Source organism: Drosophila teissieri, chromosome 2L, assembly GCF_016746235.2.
Source record: "Drosophila teissieri strain GT53w chromosome 2L, Prin_Dtei_1.1, whole genome shotgun sequence".
NCBI lineage: Eukaryota > Metazoa > Arthropoda > Insecta > Diptera > Drosophilidae > Drosophila > Drosophila teissieri.
Window position 1 is genome coordinate 18695525 of NC_053029.1, and position 10158 is coordinate 18705682.

The following is a 10158-nucleotide window of genomic DNA, read 5'->3' on the forward strand; positions in this document are numbered from 1 at the left end:
ATATTTGGGCTATTGATAGAAATATTCCATGGAGGAATTCTAATATTACTCTAGCTTAAAATGAAAGCGACAAAGCGCTCAAAAAGTTAGAAACCTTTCTGAAATTGGGTCAACTGTAAAACGTGAAGCACATTAACATACTAACAATGGTGTAAATGTAATAACATTTTTAAATGATTATGTTATTAGAAATTTAGTCAGTCGAATACATTCCAATCAGACCAAAACTTGTTAGAAAATAATTATTATAATAAGCGATTTCATCCGCTTCACAAATTCCTTTGCTTCTACTAATTATTTGTGTCTATTTCGGCGGAGAAGGATGAAAATTAAATGGGTCTATTTCGAATCATACGAGTCCTTCCTAACAATAATTTACAAGTTAGCATGAGGTTAAATTGTCAAAGTAATCATAAAATCAGAATATGATTAAAATCGGCTTTTATCTAACAACGTTGTTTCCATTTGTAGTTTTTTTACGGGCTCGACTAATACACATTTTAGATTTTAACAACTTAATTTAGCTGAATCATGGGCGATTACAAATTGGGGTTCACTTCATTGAATATTATTTCAAAGTTTATGTTCCTTAAAACTGCCCTGAACGTGAATGGATTTAGTTTGCCGATAAGGGAAATCTTCTTTTTTTATACACGTTACTTGTTGAGTATAAGGGTATACTTTCAGATTCTTTGAAAAGTATGTAACACCACCCTTTCCCACCATACAATATAAGGTATATGTATTTTTGATCAGGTTAAGATCTCTCTTGTTTTTAGCTGTAAACATGTAAATGTTTCCTTACTCTAAAATAATTGCTTAGCGAATATGTGTGCTCATTATCATATGCGTTCGCTTTTGTGTTTCATTTTTATGTCTCGCTCAACAGACAATTTAACAGGTTGATTATAAGGTCAATTTAAGTGAATTCGACGACTGATATATATCTGATATAATCAGGCGACTACAATATGATATAATCGCGCCTCGATTTTCACGCTAGTTCAGTACTCCATTCGTCATCTAGAAGTCATGTTAGCAGTTCTGATCTTGGTCCTGGTGCTCCTGACACCTCTGCAGGTGGAGGCCAAGTTCAAGAGTCTCCACTGTACCAACTACGACAGAAACTATGGCGAAATTTTGCTGTGCAAAATCAAGGCCATCAATCGGTACAGGAACTCGATAAGTATCCAATTCAGGCAGTTAAGAACCGTCAATAATGTCCATGTTAGTGAAACCATTGCCCGTTTTGCATTTTCCACGACGTTGATATCTATGTGTTTATTATTAGATGCGTTTGGAGTTTTTTAAACGAGCCAACGGCTGGCGTCCTTTTCTGTACAATATTTCGTTTAATCTGTGCGACTTCCTATCTAAGAGAAACAATATGATCGTGAGCCTCGGATACGAGTATCTCAAACCGTACATCCCAATTACGAATTACACTTGCCCGTTCAAGGTAAATGTGCTTTAGTATCAGAAGACCAAAAACCGTTCTCCATCCCACTTTATGTTTCAGAAAAATCATTTAATTAAGTGTACCGACCTCGAGTTCGATATCGAAAAGTTCCGTGTTCGATTTCCTATAGAAACCGGGGAATACGCTCTCCAGCTGAGCTTCATTGTCCAGAGAAAAGTCACGCTGACCCTCAATGGATCTGCAGAATACTACAACTATCGAGAGCACTAAGACGTAGAACTATGTAGTTCCTACAACCGAATAATGTTTCCAAAGAGGTAACACCAGCACATACATGTATGTTATTGTGTATAAGTGGATATTAATTAAATGTTTTTAATGTATTTACCACGATATCTGTTTTTAACGACAATAAAAGATTGGGGTGGGGATTATTAAAAATCCATCAACTCTACATATGTTACAGACTGTATTATTCAGCTAGATTAGTTTTTTATTGACTTTTGGCCAGCCATGTTGGCTTCTCTGCTTTTTGCTCTCTTGGTATTGACCCCCATGGAGGTTGACGCCAAGTTCAAGAGTCTTCACTGTACGGCGCTTGACCAGGATTATGGTGATATTTTGATTTGCAAACTTAAGGCAATCAGTCGGCTTAGGAACTCAATCACTGTGCAATACAAGACGAAGCAGTCCATTAGTAAATTATTCGTAAGTTATGGATTCCTAAAATCTGTTTTTATCTTTCTGAAGTCTTATGCTATACATTTATTTTGTAGGTTCGCTTAGAGTTCTTCAAGAGAGCTAATGGTTGGCGACCCTTTCTCTATAATTTTACAGCAAACCTGTGCGATTTTCTTGATCGTAACAACAACTTGATACTGAGTATTGCATATGCATACCTAAGACCTTACCTTGCCATGAACTACTCTTGTCCCCTGAAGGTATTGTTTCTAGATGGGTTAACGATGGGATTATACAGTTTTGGTATTTCAGGAAAACGACCTATTAACATGTGACAATTTCGAATTGGATATTAATAATGTACGCCATCGCTTTCCGATTGAGACAGGTGAATACGCTCTGCAGTTGACCTTTATCGTAAAGAATAAAGCCGCCTTGACCATAAATGGATCCATCGAGTACCAAAATTACAGAGAACACTGAGTAACCAAACCTCAGATTGTTCAGCTTACACCAGACTACTTTATCTTAAATCAGCGATTGGATTAAGATTATAACTATTGCAAGATGCGATAGCTTCGAGTAGTCAAATGAATGTAGCAGTGGATTAACAAACGTTGGCATTACATTTTTTAACAATAAATACTTAAAGCTTAAAAAAGTTCCCAACCTTCTTAAAAAAGTGAGTAACTGGAGATGGTTTCTAAATAATATATCCATTAGCTTGTGAGACATTCTTCGTTACGACAGCAACCTCACTAATCGTAGAGTAAAAGAATGCACAATATACATTGAAAAGTATGTTACAGACAGAATGACCCTAAAGAGAATATACAAATATTCTTGATCAGGATCACAAGCGGAATCAAGATTGTCTGTCCGTCCGTTTGTCCATTTCCTGTTTGAACTCTGTGATCTCGGGAACCATTAAGGGTAGAAAGTTAAGATTAAGATTAGGCATGCAGATTGTAGAAACGAAGACGCTACGCAAGTTTGTTGTAAAGGATTGCCCCGCCCTCACTTCTGAAAAATGTGTTTATGTTTGTTTCATTTTATTATTAAGTGTATTAAAAATATATTTTTTATTAGGTGTAATAAACTGTGACTGCTCTATTAAAAACGTGAGGTCAGAGACTGTAACTAAACTGCAGTCTCGCTTGAATAAGCATCCGAAAACAAGGAAAACGATTTTGGGAAAATAATGTGTGATTAGAGTTCTAAATGAAATGCGGCACAAATGGCCAAAGCAAATCAGGGCATGGCAAACACGGACTAAAACTGGGCAAAAGAGCAATGAAACAAGAGGCAGGCAAGGGACTTTGACACAATAATCAAACCAGGTGTCCTCTGTGTGTGTCCGCAAAGGAAAAACAAGTGAAAAGCAAGGGCGTATGGAGGGCGTGGCAGCGTCAAATTAGGCCCAGTGTTATCTAATTAGCCACCTACAGGACGACACCTTTCTGGAACCCACCGGTTCGCCCCCTCTTCTTTTTGTTTTCAGCCCTGTGTGAAGTGGTGCCAGGCGCCGGCCATCATATTTTGCAATTTAACTCACACGAAAAGATTGTTGTCGGCCCTATTCTTTCTTTTTCGGCCAATTTTTTTCACTCATTTCTGGCACTCACTGCCATATCTTTCCCTTTTTTTGGACGCGCTCAAGTTTCATAACAACGGAAATGCAAAAGTTTTGTGCAAAACAAAGCGCCAACTTTTTTATTTCTCTTGGCAATTATGTGCTCAAGGAAAGAGACAGAGAAACGGACTCAAATAATGATAATGAAGCACACAAGGCTCGTCCAAAAGGATCTTTGAAGAAAAATGCACAAAAAGTGGAAAACGAATTGTAACGCTTTTTGTGATTTTTTAGAACTCCTCTTTTCAACTTGACTTGCATGCAAAAGTATCTCACGGATCCACATGTGTGTGGGGGTAATTTGTTTAATTTGCTTGCCTTTCGGGCGAAAAAAAAGTGATAGAAGACCTCAACGAAAGGCAAATTTCGTGGCTTTATTTCAGTTTTCTTTTCCTTTTTCCTTTTTTTGAAGGTTGGCCGCCTTTTAGCTAATGGCCATGGCGAATATGATAGGATAACAGGAGAAACAACAACTGGTGCCGAAAAACTAAAGCCAAACTAAATTAAAATATTTTAAATTCAGAGCCGGCACAAGTTTTATCAATAAAATGCAAGCGGGCAAAGTCGTCTGTTCAGTGTTTTTTTGGCCGCTTTGCTTTTGCATTTGTTTAACTGCAAATCAGATAGGGATCTTCTAAAAGTCTGCATTCAACACGGATGTATGCACATACATATGTATACCTACATACAGTCGAACGGCAATTGAAACATCAGCAATACTTGAGCTTTGCAATATGTCGACAGCTCAACAGCCCGACACCCCCACAGTAAGGGATGTTGCCTTCGGCCATAACTCGAATCAGGCTTAAAAATCACTTAGACACTTTGCCCATCGTTTTGGCCCGTCAGCAGAATCGCCGGCCAAGACGACACTCGTGTATCGAGTGCAATAATCATCACTGCTCCCCCACGAATATTTCGAATGCCCTCTTTTCTGTGGACCTCAGCACATTGCCATTGCCCGTTTCCCATTGCCATTGCTTTCGAGTTGTCGACTGGCTAATCTGCTTTCTTTGATCTCCAAGGAGTTTACTGGATATTTATTAAGCTCTGCCAAAATGCAGGGTCGTCAATGTAGTTGGACTAGTTGAAATGGCTAAAATGCTAGTCGGGGAAGAATAATAACTACATTTCTAGTTCATAAGCTTTAATTCAGCTTAGTGTCAGAAATTATAAAGTTAATAGATATAATTTTTCTAGATCAATAGTATTCCTATCAAAAAGTAAAAGGCAACCTGCCATAAATCATTTAAATATATTGAAATAGGCTTTTCAGCAAGTATACATTTCGAAAGACAGCGAAATAATTTTCCAAGTTGCGTTGCAACTTTCAATTGGCTCAAATTGGAATCATTGAAAGTCTTGAAAACTTTACGCCAAAAGAATGGATTTGTTTTCATTTTTTTTGTTGTGTTCCTTAAGAAATCATTGAGCCGGCCTCCACTTGCCGAAGCTGGTGGAAACTTTCTGATAACTCGTAACTTGTTACTCAGCGCACACAGCGCTAATGAAGACGGCACACACACAACAGGGTGTCTTGTTGGCTGTTTGTTTTGCCCCGGCCAAGAGCAAAGCACCGGACACCAGGGAGCAGCGGACTGACTCGGGTGTTAAAATCAATGGGATTCACGACTGAGTGCAGCTGAACCCCCGAGGGGGCGGTCAAGACGTTCCTCGATTTAATTGAATAATTGTGAGGCAGGCCACGTTCGCCGAATTCCTGGTAAATCAGCGAAAATTCCGAAACTAAACAGAAATAGAAGTCAGCCGCCCAAAGAGCGCCTCTAAATAGACTACAAAGATGGGGTACAAAAGCCCGGAAAATCTTCAGCCAGGAGACTGCGTCAGGCTTTGTTTTTCGGTCCCGATGCAAATGCAGCTGCAGCTGCAACACCTGCCGAAAGCCCCGCCAGCAATTTATGCGCCGCATTTGAAATTCGGTGATACCAAATCCTCGAGACTTACCGTTCCCAAGTGGCACATTCGTTTGCGTTGTTGTCGATTGTTGCTGTTGCTGTTGCTGCTCGGTTGTCACCGCGTTGGACAATTTATTTGATGTTGTCGTGGTCGCCGGTGCTGGCACCGCTGTGGTTGTGCTCGTCGTTGCCTCTAGCTTGCTTCCTCCATTAATGGCCACTGTGGTGGCGCTTTTTCCCAGCCTAAGAATGGTGGTGCCCGTAGATGATGTTGCTGCGGCTGAAGCGGCTCCCCCGCTCGAGGATGTTGTGGCTGCTACTGCCTTGAGCTTGTGAAGCGCTCCTGCCACGCCTTTGGCCGCCTTCGTGGTGCGCGTCACGCTTAGAATACTTGAGGTGGCAAGACCGTTGCCATTTTGTGGCGAAGTGGCCATGGAAGTGTTAGTTGCAGAGGACGACGCTGTGGAGTTGCGTATGACCAGTATGGATTGAGACTTCTCCAGACGCTTCAATGTTTGCAGCACAAAGGGAGACTTGCTGTCGCAGTTGCTCTCGGAACTCAAGCTGCGTGTGGCCTGTAAAAGTGATTGAATACGTTAACGAAATATACCACAAATCTCACTGCACACTCTTACATGCTTCAGCATAAAAGGCCTCTCCACCATCTTGGGTTGCGTGGCGTTGGCCTGCTTGGAACGCTCCTGGGCCTTTAGAACACTCTCCAACTGACTGGCATTGATGGGGGTTTGCAAGAGGATCGTGTTGCTGCTGGCCTCCTTGTTGCTGCTGTTGGCCACAATGGAAATGGTGGAGCTGTTGCTGCTGGCTCCACTTGAGCCCTGCACAATGGTCTTCCTAGCAACCGTTGTGGCCGTGGGCAGTTGGTTGAGCGTGATGGCCGCGGAGGAGTGGCTCTTCTCCTGCTGCTGCTGCTGCTCGCTGAGCAGGCTGAGTATGTCCTGCTTGTTTTGGATGATGATCTGGCCATTCTCGTTGCGAGTGCCGCGCAGCAGGATGATGTTGCCGCCGCTCGGGGCCTGATGCTGCTGCAGGTTTTGCTGCTGCTGCTGATGTTGCTGCTTCTGCTGTTGCATGGCCCCGATCTTGAGCTTGGCCGCTCGCAAAGTCGTCGTTGTACTGGTTGTTGCTGTTTGCTTTGCTGATTTTGCTTCATTGCTGCTTAGCTTGCCACTGCTCTGCGATCGGATCAGGACATTTTTAGAGTTGATTTGGCCTAGAAAGGAATAAGAAAAATAAATCAATAAAGAATTCTGCACCATAGACTGAGGTAATCAGTTCAGGGACCTAGAATTCTGTAAATAAATTATATCAAGGTATAACAATACAAATAGAAATTTGATTTAAAGATAAATCCTTAAACTTCCGCATATGTCAAACGAGAAAGTCTTGTTTATGTTTTTATATTTATTTAAACAGCGTGATAGTTCATTTTGGGAGTAAGAGCAACTGTAGCGTGTTGTTCTCGATTTCTTGAATTGAGCAATTTTGAGTGGCCCCAAAAAGCGGACAGTCCATTGTATGCAGATTCAATGGAAACTTCATGAGCGGCGCAAGATTTATGACTCCATCTTGATCGAATTTGGAAAGCTTTGCATTAGAAGCGCATGTGACAGAGCAGGAGGCGTGGCTGCCATTGTTGCACTTTCCCAGCACCCGTAAAAATAAACTGAAAGGGACGTCGAGCATTACGTATACGCCGCGTATGCCTAGAGCGGTCAGTGGCTCGGACACTCCATTTTGTTGGCCAACAATTGGGGAGGATGGGCGGTAGCCAAACGCTAAATCAAGCGAAAGACGACATGTTTATGGCAGGGACGAAGGACTACTTAGCCGAGGAGCCCCGGCACAAACGCAATAAAAGTGCAACAAACAAACAGCGAATTTTCAGCCAAGAAAGGAGGAGAAAGTAATGGGGTAGGTTCAGGGGTGTAGGCAAGCGGGGGTCTCTGCCCTGGCATGCGTTGCCAAATATAGACTCTCAAGGCTGAAGGCGACACGGAACGTAAAGTGCGCGCCGGAAACATTTCAAAATGTAGCCTAAACACTTGTCCAGCTCCCCTGCTTCTCCCTGCCTTTCCCTCCTCCACCCCCTGCATCCAGCACCCTTCCCTGTGTTCCCACACCCCCAAACCATGTGTGTTTGTTTTCGCAAAAACGTGCGGGTCATAATTAGCCGTTGACGCCGCCTTCAGTCGCCTGTGTTTTGGGCAAAAGCGGAAAAGCGGGCAGGGGAAAGCGCCACATGCGACCATCTGACCCCAAGTGGACAAGTGTCTGCGCCCCCTCGCCTTCTTTGGAGTGTCTGTGTGAAAAGGTCGCCTGCCGCCAGGCAAAATAAACCGCCTGAATTGGACCAGGATCGGAATAGAATAGGTGGGGCCACTGGCTGTTGGCCGTTGGTCGTTGGCTGGCCATCCATTCGGGCGCACATACTTCATTGTAATGTATGGCAGACCAGCCACAACAGCACTGAGATCCCAGGATTCGGGGCACTCGGGGATCAGGAAGCCGCGTAACACATAAAACACTCTTGGCTGAAGCTTCGCATATTTTTGCGTTCGTCGCGGCTTTTGATGTGCAACGGACCAGTCACAGTGGGCTCGATAATTCTTATTGGAGTAATAGAAAAAATATATAATATGTATACAGGATATATACATATACAAGTAATTTGAAGCGAAAAAAGAGTTTTGTAATAATTTAAAATTCATTTGCTTATACACATATATATTTCTTTTTCAGTAATAAATACTACTAAAACCAGTTAAAACATAATATTTCTAAAATAGGCAAATACAATTTGGTTGAAATATTTGGAAAAAATGCGGGATTTTATTTTTATTTTGATACAAGATTTTGAGCAACATTTTTTGTATATTACCCCACTGTGGTATTCCACGTGCTTTGCACTACTTGCTTAGTTGGGAACTGGGGGAAACAAAAGTTTCTGGGTAGCTGGACAAATTGCAAGTCTATTGAATTTTTATTAGAAACATAAATCAAACAGCGTTAGATTTGCCAGCTGGGGAAAGAGTTCGATAAATATGTCAATAGATTCTGCACGTAGATAGCCGTCAAAGGGTTAAGAGTGAGAACAAATCAAAGATGAGCAAGCCCCAAGATCTTTTAATGGGAAGTTCATATCAATCATTTCATAGTCTTTATCAGTCTACAACTGATTGGGCTAAGTGTCTGGACATTACTTTGCTTTTCGGGTTAGAAGTCATTTTACTTATATTTATTAGAATGGTGTATGGATTTGATTATTCCTGACAACTTTCCAATCTTTTAAACAATCTTTGTATGTGTACATTTACGTCAACTAGTTTTGTTTGTGGAAAGGAATGCTTTTATTTATCTTATCTACACTCATAAATTTCAGACCAAATAAGAGTTTGTTATTAATACAATTAAAATTCTAAGCCCGCCAATCGAGCAGAGCTGCCATACTTATGTTTGAAAATCCTGATAACAGCTGATTGTGTCTATAGGAATTTCCATTCCTAGAATCCCATCTTTAAAAACTATTGAGATTTGAGTAATGACAGTTAAGGCGTAACAAGGCACAGCGGCCACCAATGGGTTAATGGCCCAAAGAAACCCCCAACAACGTGAAAACAAAACGCAACGCAAAGCGAAACTGAACAAAACAAAAACTAATTGGAAAACCAATATCGAGGAGAGCATGGTTATCAGGTCAAAATCGGGAGATACGGGGCTACAGCACAGATATAACTTACATATAAGTATGTACAAGAAGAGGTGTGGATGGGGGAGGGGAAGGGGGAAGTTGGGGATAACTTACTTTGGAGTTTCAGTGTGGAAGTTGAATTAGAAGTAGAAGTAGAAGAGGACGAAGCGCTGGTGGAAATATCGGGCACATTTTCCATGTGCGCAGCTTTAACAACCAATTTTAGAATGCACTACTCTCTTAGCGGTTGGCACATTTATTTTGCTTTATTGAGAATGCATTTTCATTTTTGCACACCAGCTCGCACACACACACACAGGTAACAGGGCGCTCGCACACGCACACAGTGGCACCGAAATCGCAGAACTCTGGGATATCGAAAAAAGGTAAACAAAACTTTTTCACTGCCTCCCTGTGCGCAAGCCGTGGAGTCCCTTGGCGGTTTTCGATGAGCTCCAGCTGGACGATGGATAAAATGCAACAAAAATCAATAATATCACCGTTTTACACACGAAATTATTAAAAAAAAACGATAGCGAAAATATTTTGAGTTACTCCAAAACTGTGTGCATGTCAAACTGTTAAACATATGACGGCAGAGTTGCCAGAAGTTGGAAAGGGCGAGCTCCCACGATATTGTACGACGTTGAGTTCGTATGCTTTAAAATTGATAACTGTGCATAAAAGTAAAAAAAAATACTTTGACAAATCAAAAACAATGTCACATTAGCGAGCTTACAGTCTTTTTATCGATATAAATTAGCTTGAACTATATCTGGCCATCTGGCAACACACC

General features: G+C 41.5%; 3 protein-coding genes across 6 annotated transcripts in view; 2 read left to right on the forward strand and 1 right to left on the reverse strand.

The window, feature by feature from the left end:
* LOC122622911 overlaps positions 1-9935 on the reverse strand; it is a 34942-nt gene extending 25007 nt beyond the window's left edge. For 3 of the 4 annotated variants that reach the window (XM_043801647.1, XM_043801625.1, XM_043801636.1), the window contains exons 1-3: positions 9477-9929; positions 6286-6884; positions 5700-6225 (exon numbers count right to left, since the gene is read on the reverse strand). In XM_043801647.1, coding sequence (XP_043657582.1) covers positions 5700-6225; positions 6286-6884; positions 9477-9561 — 1210 coding nt within the window. In that variant the 5' untranslated portion in view covers positions 9562-9929. Of the gene's footprint in view, positions 1-5699; positions 6226-6285; positions 6885-9476 lie in introns of all 4 variants that reach the window. The other variant, XM_043801617.1, reaches the window with a different exon arrangement.
* On the forward strand, positions 1033-1741 carry LOC122622944. Its single transcript, XM_043801757.1, has 3 exons — positions 1033-1227; positions 1292-1459; positions 1520-1741. Exons 1-3 carry the CDS (start codon positions 1033-1035, stop codon positions 1688-1690), a joined length of 534 nt encoding a protein of 177 aa, XP_043657692.1. The 3' UTR covers positions 1691-1741.
* LOC122622949 lies at positions 1934-2584 on the forward strand. Its single transcript, XM_043801772.1, has 3 exons — positions 1934-2128; positions 2197-2361; positions 2414-2584. Exons 1-3 carry the CDS (start codon positions 1934-1936, stop codon positions 2582-2584), a joined length of 531 nt encoding a protein of 176 aa, XP_043657707.1.
* Positions 9936-10158: the final 223 nt, after the last annotated feature.

What these genes read in the sequence shown, in the direction of transcription:
- LOC122622944 (XM_043801757.1), top strand. Translation starts at nt 1,033, where the DNA reads ATGTTAGCAGTTCTGATCTTGGTCCTGGTGCTCCTGACACCTCTGCAG. An exon ending in GAACCGTCAATAATGTCCAT is followed by an intron (nt 1,228 to 1,291) that starts GTTAGTGAAACC and finishes GTTTATTATTAG; the next exon opens with ATGCGTTTGGAGTTTTTTAA. An exon ending in ATTACACTTGCCCGTTCAAG is followed by an intron (nt 1,460 to 1,519) that starts GTAAATGTGCTT and finishes TTTATGTTTCAG; the next exon opens with AAAAATCATTTAATTAAGTG.
- LOC122622949 (XM_043801772.1), top strand. Translation starts at nt 1,934, where the DNA reads ATGTTGGCTTCTCTGCTTTTTGCTCTCTTGGTATTGACCCCCATGGAG. An exon ending in AGTCCATTAGTAAATTATTC is followed by an intron (nt 2,129 to 2,196) that starts GTAAGTTATGGA and finishes TTTATTTTGTAG; the next exon opens with GTTCGCTTAGAGTTCTTCAA. An exon ending in ACTACTCTTGTCCCCTGAAG is followed by an intron (nt 2,362 to 2,413) that starts GTATTGTTTCTA and finishes TTGGTATTTCAG; the next exon opens with GAAAACGACCTATTAACATG.